The 21881-nt window shown below is 36.8% G+C and overlaps 1 protein-coding gene and 1 long non-coding RNA gene across 2 annotated transcripts in view; one reads left to right on the top strand and one right to left on the bottom strand.

Moving 5' to 3' along the window:
- LOC121412817 (origin recognition complex subunit 3-like) overlaps nucleotides 1–12930 on the bottom strand; it is a 74050-nt gene extending 61120 nt beyond the window's left edge. Inside the window, exons 1-2 of the mRNA XM_041605577.1 lie at nucleotides 12808–12930; nucleotides 12212–12265 (exon numbers count right to left, since the gene is read on the bottom strand). Of these exons, the coding sequence (XP_041461511.1) occupies nucleotides 12212–12265; nucleotides 12808–12930 (177 nt within the window). The remainder of the gene's footprint in view (nucleotides 1–12211; nucleotides 12266–12807) is intronic.
- Nucleotides 12931–14985: 2055 nt separating this feature from the next.
- LOC121413452 lies at nucleotides 14986–20942 on the top strand. The gene is made up of 2 exons (XR_005969742.1): nucleotides 14986–15412; nucleotides 20820–20942. It is a non-coding gene; the product is annotated as an uncharacterized LOC121413452 (long non-coding RNA).
- The last annotated feature ends 939 nt before the right edge of the window (nucleotides 20943–21881 follow it).

The raw sequence follows: 21881 nt of genomic DNA, 5'->3' as shown, positions 1-21881 counted from the left end.
TGGACAGAGCATCTATTCTAGTTTGAGTAAAAATTGTATGATTGTAATAAAATTTTCATGAACGTGTGCAATATATGTTTGCATGCAGCACAATTAAAGAAAGAAACAAATCATTCCTATTAAAATAAATAATGTTATGAACATGGACTGGTATTTCCAATATAATTGTTCATTTGGATGGAATATGTCATATCTCTATGAAGGCATCCATATTATTTAAATATTTATCAAATTTTATGTAAATTTACTGAGCAAGAATGAAGCAAATTTACACTGGTTTTATACAAATTTCTTTAGTGTGACAGGTGTATTCTTCAGAGTTTCATTCAGAAACAATGTAGAAAATGGCTTGTCATGCATGTCGGGTAAACGTTTGCAAGATATTTCCAAACCCTCTGCTATAGTATGGAGAATGAGTAATATAATCGCACTATTCCTCGTAATGTGCCTGACAATCTGTTAAGATGTCACGTTTGTGTTCTGCATGCTTCTCTTCAATGTAACTTAATATTCTCTTGTCATTCTAGCTTGAACATCGTTTGATGCATCGGTTCAGGTTTAGAATTTAAAAACAATTCACCTGTAAACTTTTACGAGGGATTTAGAGTATTACTGCTAAATGTTCGTACATACATGTACATGTAGGGAGATGACCACAGAAGTATGGTCATCGGTTTCATGACCTCCTACTTTTAATTTAGATTGGATGGACCATTTATTCTATAAAGCACCTCACCAAATTCCATGATATTGTAAAAGAAAAAAAGATGCTGCTAAAATCTTTAAATCTTAATTACATATGCATAATATTGTGTTTTTCTTAATATAATAAGTGAACTCTCTTAAATTGTAGTGTTAGTTAAAATGTAGGATCCATGTCATCGTCCTTCAAAGTTTGACTAATGGGTTGAAATGCATAGTGGTTGTCACTAAGGAGAACACTTTTACCAGCTCTTAAAAGTATTCAGAAAGCTTTGTATAACCAAATATATACAAACAACAACAACAAAAGCAACCAGCGAGAGGAAATCATGCGTTAACCACAGCAAGTTGATACGGTAAAAAGGATCTTTCATGATCAAAAAGCTCTTTTTACAAAGCATTTACAGATCTTGATAATGATACATGTACACTCAAGAGATTGTGCTTTTCTTTTTATTATTTTTATTCCAAACTTGTCTATTTTGAAACCACATTTTCTGGCTTGTCAGTGCATGGGTTCTCTGCATCTCACAGATTAATGCAGCCTCATGAATCCATTCCTCTAACTGTGGTTTGGACTTAACTATTGCAGGCTTTCCCAAGCTCCTGTGGAGTGTTTCATGAAATGTATACATGTATTTTAATTACATATGTTATAAGCTACTGAAATTCTTGCATCCGATTGGCTGAGAGCACTGACAATTTGCTTCATGAAATGCCTGCCTGAAGAGATGATATCTTGAAGATTCTTCCATGGGTGATCGATGTATTATGATGACGACACTTGTATTCCTGAGAAAACCATTAAAAAATTGAAATTCTTACAGTTACAAAGATCACTATTCAAAAGATCATTGAGGATTTTAAGTTTTGAAAGTGTATTATATATATTTATATGTTATATATTATATAATATAATGAATATTATAAAAAGTGTATATACTTCACTTTGGAAAATATGACCAGTATATCTAGATAGACGGTGCCACTTGTACATGCCTATTATTATACAGTAAAGCCTATATATTTCTAAGAAATATTGATTGGGGTGTTCACTAACAGGTGTATATAGGTTGTCCTTTTGATGATCAAATCTGCCTTATGATTCTGAATGTAAAGAAATAAACAAATATATCCTATGCAAGGTTGGCAGGCCTGCAGGTATTGTATTACAACCTGGAGGACAGGTGCCAGGAACTTCATAATCTGTGCGGAAATGGTTCACCAATCAAGGGAAAAATTGGTCAATTGATTGGACTTCCTGGATCGGTGACAGAAGTAACAGAACATGACTCTGGCTTTTATTCTAATTAATTCACTGTGAAGCGAAAGGAGGTTTGATTGTGACGTGATTGGTGCTACTGCAATCGTGCGATTAAGAACTTTTTGTTTGGAGTGAGACAGTGTTTGCGTTGATACTTATGAATGTGCTCAGTAAAGAGTATAGATCTTCAGGCATGTACATTCTGTTATCTTTTTAAAAATATATAATCCTCTGTAATATAACTAAATATTCATTAGCATCTTGTTTAGCAAATGAAACCAGTTACCACAGAACTTTCAGGTGTATATCATAAAACTGATATTTCCATTTTAAACTTTGAATTTTTAAAGGAATTGTCTAATAATAGAAAACTACTTGCTTCCCAGAGAAAGGTATTTTTTCCACGTACGTGTATAGATTCATGAAGAACATTTTATCACAACGTCGCATTTGTGGAACTTGTTGCTGTTCTTGGTTGTTTTGAAATGACTGAAGTTCTGCAGAGATTGAAGAACCAAGAAAGTGAAATAGTTGCTAAATGGAGATAATTTAATAGGTTTTAATTTAAACAAAAAATTAGGTTGTTTTGAAAAATAAGAATTAAACAAGTTTAGGGGCCAGTACATGTATTTCTGCTCAGAATGAGATGATTGGCATTATCGTAAACAAGCTATTCAACTGCTTTGATTGAACGATGCATTTCAATTATGAAGGCAAAATTGCTTAATAAAATTGAATAAATGTACAGATACAGATATTCCCTTGATACACAATACCTATCACCTGAACGGTGATAGTATTACAAATTAGATGAAGTTAACCACATAGACCATTATTAACCATGCACCCTGGGTAGGTTACACCACAATGAACTAATAATACTCATCCACCTAATACGCACAAGAGGTACAATGGTCTGATAGTATACCCTAAGGCTAGCAGGATGGAGTGACCTGGTAGGAGTTCATTGAGGTCATGTAAGGTCATTGGAAGTACTATCACACAGGCATGGGTTATTGCTAGGGGTGATAGCTTGTTATATGGGCATCGACTAGTCTGCAGGCACAGACCCTTCTTTGAAACAAAGAATTAGTTGCAAAATAGAATATATATATTTGACTTCGAGAGAAGTGGAGCTCAAGTGTTGTTTGGCAGTCTCACTGTAGGTCTGAAGATGCTTCTTTTATAGGCCTACATGGATATTATGACCACAGTAGACCTTAAGTCTCTTGGTCACTCAGACCTCTTAAACATTAGTTGGTACACTGGGTTTAATTGTGATTGCAAAGTAGGCAATCGTTATTGGTCTACCTGATCGATTTCCATGTACGCAGTATCGGTTCTGTAATAAGGTCATGAATAAACTAAAGGTGCCGATGCGGGCATCTTCCCAGAAATCTATAGGAAATTACATTTCATTACTGACTGTGAGCTGGTGAGGGAGAGAGTGCTAATTCACCAATTACTCTGATGACATCAGGTCTGTCTCCTGCTCTTAACAGTTTTTCGTATTAAACTTCAGTTCTGAAAAAAATTTTGTTGTCTCCTCTGATATCAGTGGCTACTTCTATAAGGCAATTGGTAAAAAAAAATTCCTCCATCTTATTTCATGAGAATAACAAATGATTTTTTGTCAGCAACAGATTTTTCCTCATGTATCCTGAAGACACCAAGGCAAAGGGATATTCCCAAATCGCTGAAAAAAAAGTTGCACTAATTCAGCAAAGTATGAGTATTGAGCCTGTCCAGCAATGCAGAAAGAGAAGAAAGAAAAATTGTTTGCTGTGCAGCATGATCATATTTTCCATTCCATGCCATTACCTCCGTTGAATCTATTATGAATGTGCCGGCATCGTTTGCAGAATAGTAAATACGGTTTGCGGGCTGGCCTCTTGAGCATAACAAAGTTGATTTAGTTTGCCCTCATGTGATCCGCCTCCTTCGTTTTCATCAGCTAAATTGCTCCCGTGGAAGGCTACTCCGGGATATCTGCTGGGTTGTGGAGAGGTCGAGGCAAAAGAAGAAATGATGTTTCTTTTATTATAGTGAAGTAGTTGGGCATGATATGGTTAAGTGCGCCTCAAGCTCATGGCATGGTATTTCTCCTCCTATGCCATTACATACATGTGGTGGTTAAAAGGAATAAACTTGGTAAGGATGGGAGTAGTAATCATTGAGTAGGAGAGGGAGAGTGATATGAATTAAAATGAAAATGTACATGTAGGTTCAGAGAGAGAGAGGGGGGGGGGGGATTTAGGGGAAGAGAAAAAAGTGCAAGAGTGAGAAAACAAAGAGGATTTACAGCGCAAGAGAAAGGAATGAAGGAATTGGTTACAGGATAAAGATTACTTGAAATTTCTGAACATAATAAAGCATGCAATATCTAAGTTGTTAGAACATCAATATTTGCTGTGATTCTGGAGCAGTACAGGCATTTAGCTCTCGGAGCCACTGCCATTATCAAGATATTTCCTATTCCTTCTAGTTAGCCTGGGGAGCGTTTCATGAAAGGACTTGTCAGACGTTTTATCCGACAATTACTATAGTAGCAGTGCTTCTCAAGCAATCAGAATCCAGGAAAGTTGTCCGATCTGACTTGTCGGACGAAAATATCGATGAAACACCCCCAGAACATTCTTAGAATCTCACAAACTTGAGATTTCCTTGAAAGATGAAACATTGCCTAATTTTACCTGTTTTCCTTTCCAGAGCTCTATCCAAAGACCCTACAGGTTTGGGCCAATATTCCCTGCAAATTCAAAGTTATTCATTATTCTGCAGACAGGTGTCCAATAAAGAAATCATAGACAATTCTCCTGTGATGGAATACTATTCTTGGGTTTATTGACCTGACCAAAGCAGTGCAGGTGTCTCATGATTCCTGATCGATATGTTTCTTTCTGCATCGACGATTATCAAAATATTGCTCTCAGATTTGCTTGTCTAATGTCATACTTGAGCAAAGAAATCAGTCTGTTGTGTCCTATTGTTCAGGTGTATAAATAACATCATTTCCTGTAGGATAAAAGATGACTTTAATTTTAGAACATTTAGTGTAACAATAACGTGTACAGTATGTGTATATAGAAATGTGTGCCCCCATCTTTTGACATCATACGTCAATTTTATGAATTTATAAGTCACAATTTTTGGGAATGACTTTCTCCGGGGGAGGGGGGGGTTACTAAAAAATGTAGAATTATTTGGAGTGGAATGTATGGGGGGAGAGGGCTTATTTGAAACTTGGATCTTTTGCACTTGAAGCAGATTGCCAATAGCTTCTGCATATTTTGGATATATATGTAGTAGTAATGTACGTGAGCATGATGTTTGTCAAAGTATTCTTTGAATGGTCATGATTATTTTTCATTGAGATTTTCCTTATTCTGTGTATTTACCTTTACTTTTTACTCAAAATTTGGGAAGAGTGCTGTGGATCCCAGCAGTTGGGCTTTCAGTTGTTTTCATCTGTAGGCCATTGTTATTTCTTTCATTATACGTTTAGATTTTAATAGCTTCTTCATGTTTATTTTAGTCTGATAATGATTGAAATAACAGATGTCTTTCACAATATTAGCATCATATCATAGAATGCATTGTTCTGATATCTATCGAGGTGAATCATTTGCCTGTTGCCGTGGTCTATATCGATCACAAGAATCCCCGTTAAGTTACGAGAACTTTTTAAGGCTAAAAAATACCTGTTAATTATTCCTGCATTCACACCGCCCCGAAACACGTCCTTCGGGATAAGTTCCCGAAGTTACGAGCATGCGCAGTGTGGTCTGATAAGCAGGCAAGGCGGGAGAAATCAAAATCACTTGCCCAGCAGCCACCCACGCCGCCGCGCCCAACGACACGCTGGGATAAATGTTCCCGTAATTTGCTTTCACATCGCCAAAATACCTGCGACCTTGGAAAAATCCCCACTAAAGTTCTCATAATTTCGCCAAGTACCCACTATTTAGCGGGTATTTTCTTTCGGGGAAATTACGCGTAGTTTGCTTTCACATTACCAAAATACCTGGTATTTTCTGATCGCGGTAAATTTCCCGATCAGAGAATACCTGGAACTGGCGAACTTCGAGGCGGTCTGAAACCACCTATAATATGAAGCAATGTGATATCACACTGACAGTAGAAATGTCATGGACGACTGGTTCATTAAACACATTTGTTTTTCAACATCTGTCTCCAGGCATCTTATCAATGCAATAATATGCCATAGGCAAACCACTTGAAGATGGCGAATGAAATATTCGGTTCATTTACACCGGAAGAAAATGTGAAAAGTTTGATCTTCTTGAAACATTCAGAGTTTAGGCTCCTCTGTGAACTGCCAATTTTGAATCTGATGATGTAACATATCATATTTTGACTAACCAGTATTTCATTTGAAATAAATTGGAGAGTCTACATAAAAAAATATGATTATCATATTTTTTTCAAACATAACAACTATAATATATGCCGCAAAACCTGACACTGTAGATTCAGAAATTGGCCCGACCTCCGTGTCTTTTTTAGATTATTGCAAGGAGTTGCATGGTCATTTTTTTTAAAGCAAGAGTACCCAGTTTTTTTTTAGCTTGCCATTTGATAAGTGAAAGAGAGAAAAAATGCAGCTAGGCCTATAGGGTTGTGGGCAAAGCACTAGCAATTTAGCCCCCAAAATGTTCAAAATTGTTCCAGTAATTTCAAAATACTCTACTTCTGTGAATTACCATTGGGTTTGATCAGTAGAAGAGAAAAAGAAGTTTGGAAAAAGGATTTGAAAAGAATAGGAACAGGATAAATGGCCCATGTACATTACTTTTCTCTGGTGTGAATGCATCTATTAAATCATATCTTTTTGCCCACTCCATGCATCTTTCGAATGTGGGGTTTTCCCTTTTCCTTGAAACATGAAGATTACATAAGAGGGAATATGGCGACAAAAGTGGATTGCGCGCTCTAATTGATATGGAGATTTGAAATTGGGGAATTAGGAGAGAAAAAAAGGAAGATAATTGCTTCCCCGCCAGAAGCAGAAGAGCATTAACTACGTTTCAAATTGAGTTAACATCCTTTTGGCACGAAAAATATGTTCCTTAATCAGTTGAGGCAAAGAATTGACCATTTTGAGAAAGAAGAGTCATAAGAAGCAATATTTCAGAAAGATGATAGCATAAGAATGCAATGTTTAGATGATTTATGAAATTTGAGGAACTACTAAAAGAAATGGAATTTACTGGGAAAGAGTGGGGTGGGGGTGGGGAATGAGCAACAATCATGATAGACAATAGTTTATGTTTGCATTTATCTGATGAGAATTAGAAAACAACATCTGAACTGTCTTTAGAATATCATAGCGACTGGTTATTTCATTTGAGATATTTAGCAAGGCAATCTGCAGTTCTATGCAGGGAGCAGTCTGAAGGAATCAAACTGTTTTGACTCAGATCAGCATGATGTGCATATTACACTGTCATAAAGAATTTCGCAAAATCATTTGCAGCTATGTGGAGAAACAGCTTCGGTTTGAGAAGGGTCCAAGGATTCACCATACCCTTGCCATTCCAATGCACTGTTGGTAGATCGGTATCATCAGGAATCATTTAAAGATGGAGGAATTGATCGGTATCTAAATTGGATGATTCCAATAAGACCATCAGATGGCATTTTGATGAATTGCTGTTTTTCTTTCACCCCTCTTTTTCTTTTATCCCCTCATTTTGTGCTATGTTTCTACCTAGGAGATTTACCCCTTGTTTAACGACAGAAGGACGCTAAGCCATGCTCAGGTGGTACATTGTAATGTGAGTTAATGTCCATCTTGCTCTTTTGGCATATATTTGCACGATTATCAAGCAGTATCCATTTTCTAACTTCATCCCTTTTAAATAGATTGGTGAACCAGAATTTCCAAGGTCTTTGACCTTTAAAATATCATTCATTAGATCCACAGTCAGTCCTTACCATTTTCCCTCATTCTCAATCACTTGAAAATTGGAAGGGAAAGGTGGAAGAACCAAACTCTGCAGTATATGACTCATCGTTATTTACAGTTCAGAAAATGTTTGAAATATAACATAAACAAAAACCCTAATTAAAGCATCACAGAATCAAATAATGTTTACAAGATATATTTCAATCAATTTTTAGTTTTGTGCTTTGTTACTTAGAATGTTTTTGTGCTTAGCTAGCGATAAGTATCTGGTATCTGGGATCTTTTTTTTTTTTAAATATTAGCATATAAAGTCAAAGAATTTGGTATATTTGTTGTAAATTTCCCAATGTGTATTTCCAAATGAGCAGTGTATTGAAAGCTATCTGCAATGTGCTCTATCTACTATGACTATAAACCTTGAAAGAGGGCAATATTACTCATAATGACCTATTTGATGATTATATGTAATGAATGCCAAATCTGTCTTGATTGCAAGGTATATTGATGGAAAAAATGCTTTTATTTCTGTACACAGAGGGAATGACAAACGGTCGTTTCATCAATAAGCAAAAGTAACAATTTTCAAATTATATTCAGATTATTTCCATCCGCTTCAAAATCGTGACTAATTTCCGTCCATGAGCTTGATGATAAGTTATTTCAAAAATAGAGAAGAGCTTTAGGGAAAAAAGGAAGATATATTGGTAGAAAATTCTTCATCTGTGTGTGGATGTCGGAAGAAATTCTTGGACAGAGAGCCTTCTAATTGACTTCTGGATAGATACTCGCCATCACTCTTCATTTAGATTCGAGATGTACTTTTTCCATTTGAATGAATTAGATGGATGGGGAGGTTTCCAGTTACCAATTTGAGGATTGGCAAGGGGGGTCAGCGGACATACCCATCCTCAGCAAGCAAGCTAAAAACACAACTGCTTCAGTAGCAGTTTCACGTGCAAGGACTTTCATGCGCAGAGGCGGAGCGAAGGGAAGTGCAAGTTTGCGTCAGGAGCACACAGGCACATTAAAACATTATGTGCAAAGGGCCTGTGGGAGTGAACGATGTTGGCAAAGTGAAGACGAAATTACATTGTCATGATAGACGGGTGTCCATCGAGTCTCATCTTCATCACTTCCTTAATATCCCTCGTTGCATACTGTCTAATAGTCACTGCATAAAGTCATGGTATTGTCTCAACAGATGTTTATTCATGAAAAGCCTTTGGTGGGATTGTGAAATAACAAAATAGAGTGTTTTTTGTTGCATTTTTCTGTAATACCCATCTGGTTCAATTTCTGTCCATGTATTGCAAAAGACACAAAAGAATCTGACATCGTGTACATAGTAAAAACTGAAAGTATTATTTTTTAAAATATTACAAATTTTCGAGGAATATGTTTATGGTTGCATTTGGTTTTGGGTTAGCCTTTGATAAGAGTTTTGGTTGGTTCACATTTGGATTTAAGTTTAAGTTTAAAATTAGGCCCAGTTAAAGACTTAGATTAAGGATTAGGTTACACATGGTTTTGATTTATATGTATGTTCAGTTAAAAGGAGTCAGGCATGAATAGTTTAAAATCTCGGCTAAACACTCTCTGGTTTAAGATCGGTGTAGAGTTGAAGCTCCGTATGCAGTTACTTATAAGATAAGGGGCAATTTAAGTTGGAGTAATAAAGAGGCATAAACACAGGGAAAATCACGTCCCAGCATCTAAAATGGCAGTAAATAGCCCATTCTTCAGCTGATCTGAGAAGCAGACTGGAAGACAAATATATATGTCTATCGCCCACCATGCATAATGATGGAGGGAGCACAGCTGTATAAACCTAGCTAAGATCAATATAGTTAGTAAACCATTGCACATCATTGAACTTGATGTCTATGGGGGAAAAAAGTTAACCTGTAAATGTACTTCTGTTTTCATCCAACACTTCACTCAGTATACATGTATGTCAATGTGCTGTATTCTTAGGCTTATTCTTGACAGATTAAAAACCTGTATAAGTTTGAAAATTGGATTACATTGTTAGGGGAAAAATTCAAGGCAAAAAATGCAATTTGCATTTTGAAGAAGGGGGATAGGAAATTATTAATGATAAAGATGGTGCAAATTGTTTAAAAGTAAGACCAGTTTGTTAGTTGCAGAGGTCAAGGGGTGACATGTTTGGAGTGTGAGTGTGAGAGGGTGTATGGGTGCGCGTGAGTAATGTTTCTGTTGTGATCCTTACATGAATACCTAGTAAATAGTTTTTTCCATGTTTGAGTATAATATCATGTGCAGGGGCCCCTGATTACAAGCTGTGCTTCTTTTTGGGCCCCAAACCTGTCATTTTTTAGTTATTTATTATGTAACCATTTGTTTGTGCTTTTTTTTGGACTGGTTTGAATTAATTCAATTCAGATTAAAATTTGATTGATTATGACAAATAATGTAATCCTGTGGAAAAGTACACATGTAGATAATAATGATTGTGATCCACAGCATTCATGTAGCACCTTTTGAATTTATTCGGAAACATTGAAAAGTGCAGACCCCTCTAACAAGTAGTAACAAGTGGAGCGTTGTGGCCCAGTGGATTAGTCTCCGGACTCTGAAACAGAAGGTCGTGGGTTCGAATCCCAACCATGGCGTAATTTCCTTCAGCAAGAAATTGATCCACAATGTGCTGCACTCAACCCAGGTGATGTAAATTGGTACCTGGCAGGAATTTATTCCTTGAAACGCAGCGCGCGTAACAGCTGCACTGCTAAAGCCAGGGTAATTATGCTGCATATACTGTAGAGCGCTTAGAGACTTCTGACAAAGTAAGTATTAAGCGCTATATAAGCAAGTATAATTATAATAATAATTATTCATATTTCTGGTGAAATTATGAAAATAGATGTCTTTTTTATTTTGGAAGATAGGGCCATCCATCTTTTACACAATCACACATGTTAAATCAAGCATGATATTACAAATATTTGAAGTGCTATATTTCAAATAAACAAATCAAGATTATATATCTGTCTTGGTACGCAGCATTAGACACTCAATGTCATTGCTCAGTCAAGCAAGAGAACATTCAAGTTATAGTGCAATAAATGTCATCCCTCAAATAAGTCATGATACATCAGCTTAAAGGAATACTCCTGGTTGAAAATAAATATCATATGAAATAGAGTAACATTCACTGAGCCAAATTCTGAAAAATCTGTCAAAATCTGATAACAAATAACAAAGTTATTAAATTTTAAAGTTGAGCAATACTTGTTCAAACAGTTATATACACCCTCATGAATATGCAATAGATAGAACAAACATTTTTAAAATATGTTTCATATAGTAAAGTGGGGATATGACATCAGCTTACTCATTGTATATTCATGAAGATGTACATGTACATAGAAACTGTTTCACTGAAATGATGCAAAACTTTTAAATATCATAACTTTGTTGTGAAATTTTTAGTGTTTTTTATGTCTGATTTTACTTTGTCTGTAAATCATATTGTTTTTTTAGCCTGGAGTACCCCTTTAACTATTTTCCAGTGTATTAATTCAGGGGTCTGTTGCAGAAAGAGATTCATTGGAATGCAATTCAGGGAATCAAATCCCAAATGCTTGCTTCTGATTGGTTGAAAATCATATTTCATTTGATTGCATCACTTTCCGCAACGGGCCTCAGAAAGTTTATTATCAATGTGCGAACTTAGCTAAAACTCAGTTCAGAAGATAAGAACCTTGAAGTCGTCTGTATCACAAATTCATAAAGTTGCTTTGATAGAATCTTTTGATAAGAATACCTTCTCTTTGTCACGCTGTAAGTTGTTAGTGTTACCAAACAGTAATTTACCTTCAAGGCTCAGCTCAAATATAATCCTTTTTATCAAAGTTATCAGACTAGATGCAAGTACCCCTCCAGATATCAAGCAATTGTTAGGACTTAATCGCCATGACGCAAAAGGAAAACTGTGTGACATGTGTGATAGATATCAGAGGAAAGGGGTGAACCAATTTTATTTTGCAGCTTTTCCTCTGGGGACCCATTTTCTCATCTCGTCATGTTGGAATATCTGATGAATAAATTAGGGGATAATGGCTGTACTGAAATGAATAGGATTGGGAGAGAATTCATTGTGCTGACGCGTGTGAGGAAACATGTTTGATTTTTGTTTGATCCGATCTGGAGGAGTGGTGCAGTGCCAATTTCCTTTTTCATTTTTAACCTCTCTTCAGGCTTGATGCTGTATCCTGATGGGCACACCCACTCTCTTCCCCGTCTCATCTCCTCTCCTCGTCTTTGATTTTTCTCATATTTCTATTCTATTTTACCTTTCTTGTCTTAGTGGTTTTATTCCAGGTTTCCTGTGCTTCAAACTGGCTTCCCTGTATAGATACAAATAGAACCATAATCAATTTAATCTCAATTATTTTCTGGTTGTGGTTGCTTTTGAGGGAAGGAACCATCTCCTCCATGTATATGGAGTGATTTGTGATTTTGGGGATGTATATTCAATTCTTTCAAAAGTCCCCTGCTTTACATCATGAGAAGAAAAAAAGGATAACTTCTATTTGTTGAGTATATTATGAGGGGAGGGAGCACAGAAACAGGATACAGGTGAATTTGCCGAGTCAAATGTCTTGGGAACCATAGAAATCTGTTTGACTTTGGTGAAACATTCTTTAAAGAGGTAAACAACACTCTAATTTCGTAATCTGTTCTGGAAATTTTCTTTGACTAAGGCAATTATTTGACTTTGTGGAAGATCGACTTGTGCAGACTAAACCTGCAGTGACTGGGGTAATTGAGGGAAGAAGTTCGGTTAGAAGTGCAGAAACACATATGGATTAAAATTACTTGGTGTGCTTGGGAAAGATGCCCACAGCACTTTCATATTTTTAACCAAAGACAGCTGTAGATTGGAAACCTTGATCATCAAAGTCTGGGACGGACCTTCAAGGCACCTTGGAATCCAGCAAGTTTCCAAGGCTGAATTCAGGTTCTTGGTAAACTTGTTGAGTGCCTTGTCAGTGACATTCACCGAGAACATGATGACTAATCGCCAACTTTGGATGGATCTATTGTCAGTCCGTCCCTTCCTGAGAGAGTCACCAGAAATCACCTTCCGTCAAGCTAGTGTCTCTTATGAAGATTCACTGTTCATGTTGTCACTTTTCATATCCCATCGGCAGCGAGCATGAGGCCAGATCTCCTTACTCATGCGTGGCCTTCGGTGGGATGTCACAGAGGAAATGGCAGTAGGCGTGTTAAACTAGTTCCTCCTGCTCTCAAGCACATCCCGCACTCACCCGTCTTGTTACAAATCCAACATTGACAAAGTGACAGAGTTTTTGAAAGCTTGATTTGAAACCCTGCTCTCCGAGAGGCCTTCTTCATTAAGCATCCATAGGGTTGATGTCATGTGATTTGCAAAAGGGAGGTCATGTGACTTTCAGAAGGGCACTAGCAAAGTGATGATTTCACACTAGGCGGTTTCAAACCGCCTCGATCACAAGAATCCCCGTTAAATTACGAGAACTTTTTAAGGCTAAAAAATACCCGTTAATTATTCCTGCATTCACACCGCCCCGAAACACATCCTTCGGGATAAGTTCCCGAAGTTACGAGCATGCGCAGTGTGGTCTGATAAGCAGGCAAGGCGGGAGATTCAAAATCTCTAGCCCAGCAGCCACCCACGCCGCCGCGCCCAACGACACGCTGGGATAAAAGTTCCCGTAATTTGCTTTCACATCGCCAAAATACCTGCGACCTTGGAAAAATCCCCACGAAAGTTCTCGTAATTTCGCCAAGTACCTACTGTTTTAGCGGGTATTTTCTTTCGGGGAGATTACGCGTAGTTTGCTTTCACATTACCAAAATACCTGGTATTTTCTGATCGGGGTAAATTTCCCGATCAGAGAATACCTGGAACTGGCGAACTTCGAGGCGGTCTGAAACCACCTACTTTGTTTTGGCACAGGGGTCAGAGAGACTAATTATGACAGGCCAGTCATGCCAATCTCTCTTACCATCCATCTATTGGTTTCTCAAGGAAAGTATAATTCATGGTCAAATATGAACAGAAGCTCAGGAGTTGTATTTTCACATTTCATTATGATATTTCATTATGTAAAAAGAGGACAATAACAGGGCTTACACCTTACACTACCCACTGAGAGATTGATTGTAACAGCTCAACTTTAAATGTTGAATTAGGCCTCTAAGTTTGATGATGTCTTTTAAAGTTGACTTCAGTTCTCAGAGCTTCTAACATCAAACCTGCTATGACATTGAATGCTCCTTGACAAGTCTATATATGCCTATAGAATCATTTGGATTTATCATGGCAAAATAGTATACCTAATTTTAATGTTAATCCCAAACTTTATCAAAAATCCTCTTGCATTCCTAATTATAACCATGTATATGTACTTTTGATGGAAGAAAGTCAAAAGGTTGGTGTTTCTAGAGCAGATGTCTGCTGACCAGCCTGTGTCAATGAACCTAACCAGGGGAAATAAAACTATTAACTTTAAGGAACCCTCATTATAAATTGGCTCTGCTCTGCCACCTTCCTGCCAGGCATACTAGGATGTGCCAGTCTGACTACTAGTGTTACCCCCGGTTAATTTCTAGTGTGAAAAGTGAAGACTATATGAATCTGCTGCCTTCCATTCTCATCCTGTATGTCATCTGTACCTATTAGGTGGTTTCACACTGCCTCAAAGTTTACCAGGTCCAGGTATTTTGGTAATGTGAAAGCAAACTACGCTTTATTTCCCCGAAAGAAAATACCTGCGAAATAGTAAGTACTTGGGGAAATTACGAGAACTTTCGTGTGGATTTCTCCAAGGTCGCATCTATTTTGGCAATGTGAAAGCAATTTACAGGAACTTTTAGCCCAGCATGTCGTTGGGCAGGGGCGCTGTTGGTGACTGCTGGGCTAGTGATTTTGAATCTCGCGCCTTGCCTGCTCGTAACTTCAGGAACCTACCCCGAAGGGTATGTTTCGGGGCGGTGTGAATGCAGGAATAATTAATGGGTATTTTTTAGCCTAAAAAATTCTCATAATTTAACAGGGATTCTTATGATCGAGGCGGTTTGAAACCACCTATTGATGAGGTTTCAAAAAAATCATTTGCATTCATCATCCCATTTAGTTCAAATGGATTTTCAATTAGAATCTCTCTCATTGATGGTGTGATATAGATTTTTTCCCTAATCATGATTGACGTATATTTCCAGCGCATTAGAAGGGATTTATACATGCTGCGTACACTGATCGGTCAGTTCTCCGCCCACCCTGAGGCGTCAGTTTAAAGATACCATCAACATCCACTACTTCATAGTCTCATCGTCCGTATATTTTTCTCTCTCTCTTTTCTCATGCAGCGGTGTCATCCTTAGAAGAGTTCAAGAATTTAACGGACCACTACAAGGCGTCTCAAAATGTGGATAAGGATTTATTTGTCCAAGATACCAGACCGGGTTGCCTGACAGCTATCTATGATAGAGCAAGTACAGATCTTAAGGTAAGTTCTACTTACAAGGGTTTCCACAGGAAGGGGGAGGGGCTGCCCTAAAAATGGTAAAAGACCCCTTTAGAATAATAAGAAAAACATAAATTGAAAACTGCCCCCCAAAAGAATAGTATTAAAAATAGATAATGATCAAAATAAAATGAAAGAAAACCCTTACAAGTGCTTTGTAACCATAAAAGCATTGTTTCCACCTTACGTTAACATAGTTTTGATACACCAAATATTATGATCTTGCATTTATTCTATTTAATAGATAAGTTGTTTGGGTGATTCAGAAAGAAAAAGAGATCATTCACACTGTCCGATGATCTTCCACAAAGTATCTTGTCACCTTGCCAGTTTGTACCAACAAATATGATTTCAGCAAATCAAAAGCTAGGATTTCGATACAGAATAGCACGTAAACAAACCTCTAGGGATTCTTTTTAGATGTTGACATATCATTAGGTGGTTTCAGACCGCCTCAAAGTTCGCCAGTTCCAGTTATTCTCTGATCGGGAAACTCACCCCGATCAGAAAATACCAGGTATTTTGGTAATGTGAAAGCAAACTACGCGTAATTTCCCCGAAAGAAAATACCCGCTAAATAGTAGGTACTTGGCGAAATCACGAGAACTTTCATGGGGATTTTTCCAAGGTCGCTGGTATTTTGGCGATGTGAAAGCAAATTACGGGAACTTTTAGCCCAGCGTGTCGTTGGGCGCGGCGGCGTGGGTGGCTGCTGGGCTAGTGATTTTGAATCTCGCGCCTTGCCTGCTTATCAGACCATACTGTGCATGCTCGTATTTGGGAACTTATCCTGAAGGATGTGTTTCGGGGTGGTATGAATGCAGGAATAATTAACGGGTATTTTTTAGCCTTAAAAAGTTCTCGTAATTTAACAGGGATTCTTGTGATCGAGGCGGTTTCAAACCACCTCCTTTGTGAAAAACTTGTTATGTACGCTTGTATGGAAAAAATCTTGCGTGTGGTTCTCACATTATGAACCTAAATGATATTGATAACTAATTTTTATAATTATGCGTTGATGTAACTGTGTTCGAGTTGGAAAGCAAATTGTATAACTTTAAGAACAAAAATTATGGGTGGTGCTGCCCATTTGGGCGAAAGTTCCTAGAAGTTGGGACGGTATCCAAGTATTTAGAATAAGTCACAGGAAATGATTAATATGACATGTGCTATGGAATATGGTCACTTCCCAGGAACTCTAATTGAATTGAATAGATCCACCATTAATGCAATCCTTTCCAGTTATAAATCTAGTTATATTAGATATACACAAGGGGATGTGTAGTGGAGTTCACAGCAATGTTAGTGAAAGCTTTTTGAGGAGTAAAAGAACTTTACATGTAAATGCTGTGTGAAAAGTTGCTGCAATCTAAAATATGATACATATAATTGTCTGGAAAAAAAAAGGGTATCCACTATCCAATTTATGCCACTCTTTTTCTATTGCCATGACACTACTTCTGTAGCATAACATTGGCAGATAATTCATGATACAATCTTTGCATTTTCTTGTACCAACCAAATCTTTAAGATAAGAAATCAAATGGAGTGTATTATGAAAATGGTAGAAAATCCCACCAGAGAGCACTGTATCTGATCTGAATAAGATTTTATTTGATTATCAACATTGGCAAAAGATAAAAGGTCACTGCACTTTCATAAGATCTGAATGTAATGGTCTGATATGATTCACGTCATTGAATCTTTACCAAACTTTAGACAGATGGAAGGGTCGAAATCACCATTGCTATATATTCATTCATTGCTCCTTAAAATTGTCACCAAGCGCACTGTTTTGTAAATGCTTGCCCAATGAAAGAGAACTGAGCACTCCAATATTAATCAAAAAAAAGGAAAAAATATGCTACGGCTAGGATGAAAACATTACAAATTTTAGTGAGTGGGTGGATGATCAGTATTTTGGGGGTAAATTGATGGAGTGACCGGGACTGGAATTGATGCGTGATTAGGATGGCCCTACTTTGATAATGAAATGGTCAAGTGAAGAAATATGGAGAGTATGAAAAATGAGCTCCAGGAGAGGAGAGGTATATTTATAGTTACAGCTGATGAGTGGTATCAAGGGAATGGTATGGTATTAGGTAGATGGGTGAATCTGTGGTTGAGGTAATGGGAGTGATGATGATGATGATGATGATGGTGGTGATGATGATAATGACGATGATGATGATGGTGGTGGTGGTGTTGGTGGTAAAAAAAGATGAGGATGATGATGATTTTTAAAATGCTTCATTCTGCCTTTGCAAACTAAGCATAAACCCACCTAAAGAATGAGAGAGAGAGTAAAAGTTAGAGAGAGGCAGACAGAGATGGAGAGTCCAAGACAGACAGAGAGACGAGATGAAGTTTGAAAGATTGGAATATAAGTGGCAGGTGAATTGTCAGTGTTGCATTGGAATTTAAATTGGAAAGAGATTGGATCTGCCTTTGGATGTGAAGCTAGCAATCAATGGGGATGACAAAATATTCACGCTGTATGTCAGGCAAGTCATAAACACCTCTTCATTCTTGTTCCAAAACCTCTCTCTGCTTTAGCAGTATCCATCCCTACAGAAAGAAATGAATTAGTAGGCCCGTGTCTTGTCAGATTCTTTCAGAACACTTTGACCGCAGACACATGAAAAAAATATAATTTTGAAAAAGTAGTGCAGAAAAAGTTACCATCAAATTTTTTTTGAAAGGTCTCTGACCTCTTTTGATGAAGTTCTGCAGGAATACTTGCATGTTTAGCTTTATCTTGATTAGGATGTTTTTCGCTAACTCTGTGCAGGTGCAGAAAATGTGCACAAAATGTAGAAGATACTAGTGGTGGGCTTGTTGATTCTCATATTGAACTTGAAATGGGCATACGTCCATGTAATTTGCCTAGATTTATTGTCCATGAAGATCTAGGGGCAGGTCTTTAATACATTTTATCGACGACCAACATTCTGTGGTCGTTATGGTAACACTATGTGCTACTTTCTGCCATATTTGATTTGTGAAAGAGGTCTGTATCGAGAATTGTTCCAGCTTTTGTAGATGTAGCTCTATCTCACCTCTGGGTTGCTTGAATACTGTGTAGGTCATTCTTGATGTGGAAGAATCTAATAAATTCTATATCTAAATAAAATTTCGAAATCCTTACTCAGATATTTTGTAAGTCCAGAAAGTTGAGTTAAAATATAAAACTTCTGCTTCAGTAATTTTTTACAAGTTATCATATTGTTTCTTCCCAATTCGGTAAATTTCCACTGTTACTTGTAAATTAATGTCTTGCTGGAGGCTTTAAGCTCATAATTAATTCTTGTCATAATCAGTCAGAAGCTCTAACATGAACAACCACAACAATATTACCTCAGCATGATATTTTTGTCTGATTTTCCCTCAAGGAGGACTAGCCTCCTTTACATGCCATACAGAAAATGGGTACAATCATACGTTGCCTTGGTAAAGTGCCGAGGCTGGTAATAGATCGTGACCGCGCATCCAAAGTTCAATTTAAACCTCGGCATTGGGCATATGAATATACCATCAGCGGCTTGTTGGGTGATTATAGACAACTTGGGGGTGAATACTGGGACAGGAGTCCGTCATCCACACCTGATATTATTTCTGTCGTTACTTCTAAAGCCATGGAGGTTGAAAAGTGCAACAAGGCTCCAGATTTCAGTCAAAACAAAAAAAATTACCAAAATTTTATTTGATACTCTCTTCTGTTTTATTCTCTGTCTGGGGAATGAAAAAATGAAGTTTCAGTCTGTGAAAAGAATCAAATGTCATATTTTCATTCTTTTTCTACCTCCATTACCTTGCTATTTTAGTACTGCATAGGCTGCTTTTATCGCTACAAATCCACAAATCCTAACATTTCTTTTTTCACTTTTTTATCTACATGGAACTTTGTAGATCTTTTTGTTTTATTCCTGATTGTTCATTCTCATTTCTCAATACGAACATGACTCAATTTTAATAATGAAAGTACATTCATTATCAGCAGAAATAATAATTTCGAATGTTTTAAAGTATCAGAACATGCTCAAGAAGATGGACTTTACAAATCATATTGCTACCTGCTTGCACAATGAAGACCTTTTATCTTAATAAAGTGAAATATTCAGGTTTAAAGAGAATGAAATGAAAAACACAACTGATATTCATATGAATGTATAGGCTTTCCATTGACATGGGAGATTTGCTTCATTTCCTGAAAGTTACTACACACCTTGTAATTGATCTGTGATAGTGTGATACAATTTTGAAAAAAGAACAGCAGTTTGCGTAGTTTTCCCAAAATATGAACAAATTGAATGATCTTACTTTAGGTTGAGACTTGAGAGTAACTATTAGAATATTATTGTCAAATTTTGATGAATTGCAGGCCTTTAGTTTGGAGTAATGGCCAAATAGGCTTAAAATCTTACATGTAGGTATATTGTGAGATTGTTGACGTCAATACCTTTTATGACAGAGTAGGAATGATTTATTTAGCTTAACATTTCTGCTTCATTTGAGGAATTAGATTGTCGGGCAGTGGTGGTGTATTCCATATTTTCATCTTCATAAATATGTTATGATGTTTTTTTAAAAAAGAAATCAGGTTGTAGACTTACTATAAGTATGTGGTTGTCTTTAGAATAGATACATTGTCAGGATTATCATTGACAATTGACAAATCAGAGGGATGTGTGTTTGAATCCCACTATGGCTTAGTGTCCTTTGGCAAGGCATCAATCCACATGCCACTCTCCACCCAGGTGTTAAAATAGGAACCTGGTAGGATGCGAAAGCCTGTGTAGTATTCCTAGCAATTACGTCTTGAAATCTTATTGGAATGCTCCCCAGGGAGTGGAGAAAAAGCAGACATTGTGTTCGGGCATGCTAGGATCCGATGACTGGGGTAATAATAATGGCAATGTAAAGCGCTTAGAAACAAAGTGTAATAAGGGCTATATAAATGTAACTATTATTTATTATGTATTCATTTCAATTCAATTAATTTATTTCCTCTTTCAATCTTTTTACATTTACAATGATAGTTCAATATACATATTTACAAAATATAACATTTAAATCATCTTTTATAATACAATAATGCCATGAAATTGAAAGGGAAGGAGACCATCTAAAAGCAGAGCTTGTAGGGTGAAGGCCCCCTTTTATAAGTACATTTTATGAATAAAAAATAATATTTATATTTATTGATAATTAAGTGCCTTTTCACAAAATTTGAGATTATTATACATAAATGTGTAGGTATAGTCACCCTAGAAAAGATAATTGCCCAATGAATTGTGCGTTCAATTTCATTTGTAATTATATGCTTGAGTTGAGATGATAGATGTGATTTTATTCTGAAAATTAATTTCTTTCTCTCTCTCTCTTTCAGGATATATACGCTAAGTTCAAGGAATACCACGAAGATGAAGTGACGGTGATTAGTATGCAAGCAAGTAGCTTGCTAGCAGCGGAATACAAAGCACAGTCGGAATATAATATCATCTTTCCAAGGGTGAGTACGATTGCAGTGACGTCATGTGGGTTTGCTTTCATTGGTGCTTGGATTTCATTTCACTTTGATATAATAATGCCATTTTCCATGACCTTTTATTTATCAATGTATTTATTTTTAGGGAGGTGGGTTTGGGATGGTACTTCATTTTCATTATATTAACTTTTTTAGATATAACTATTTTAATATTCAGATTTAAGCTCAGTTTATTTTAGATGGTGATGGTCATGTGGTTAATAGCATGTAGGCTTACACTTCGTATTGGATGATATGAATGGAAAAAAACAGAAAATGCCATGAAAAACAGATAAAAAATAATATTAGGTGTTTGGTCATTTGCAGGGAGAGCTGTAGATGTTTAGATAGCAGTTTTGGTACAAAAAATACTCTGGTGAACTGAACTTTCAATCAACAGTTTTTTTCCTGACAATTAAAACACCTTCATCATAGATTCAAATTCCTCTTTTACCAGACGCTGTGCAACTAAATGCAAATGTGCTATTTTGTTATGGAAAGCCACAAACTCTATTGACATTTTGATAGAACATTGGTGGGTTTTTTCTTTGACAACCGCAAAGATATTTTAGAGAAGATTTACATTCCCCATCAGGTTCCTTGATACTTTATTTACACTTCAGAGGTGCGCTTAATGCATTTTTATAATGCATACAGAATGTGACAATCAAGCTTCATTCTTGCATGTAATTTCATGTTTGTTCGTCAGTATGGATTTTCACCATACGACCTAGAGAGAGAGAATGGTGATTGCCGGAGAAGAGATAAATCATGTGCAGGTAAATGAGACGGTGATTAAGAGAGAGAGAGAGAGAGAGAGAGATGGACAGATAGACAGACATACAGAAAGACTGACAATGAGGCAGACAACAGAACCGACAGAGAATGACAGAATGTAATGCTCTGAGCAGGATTGAATGAAAG

Source organism: Lytechinus variegatus, chromosome 4 (assembly GCF_018143015.1).
Source record: "Lytechinus variegatus isolate NC3 chromosome 4, Lvar_3.0, whole genome shotgun sequence".
Taxonomy (NCBI): Eukaryota; Metazoa; Echinodermata; class Echinoidea; order Temnopleuroida; family Toxopneustidae; genus Lytechinus; species Lytechinus variegatus.
The sequence above is the reverse complement of the archived record's forward strand: the minus strand, read 5'-3'. Positions and strand labels throughout refer to the sequence as shown.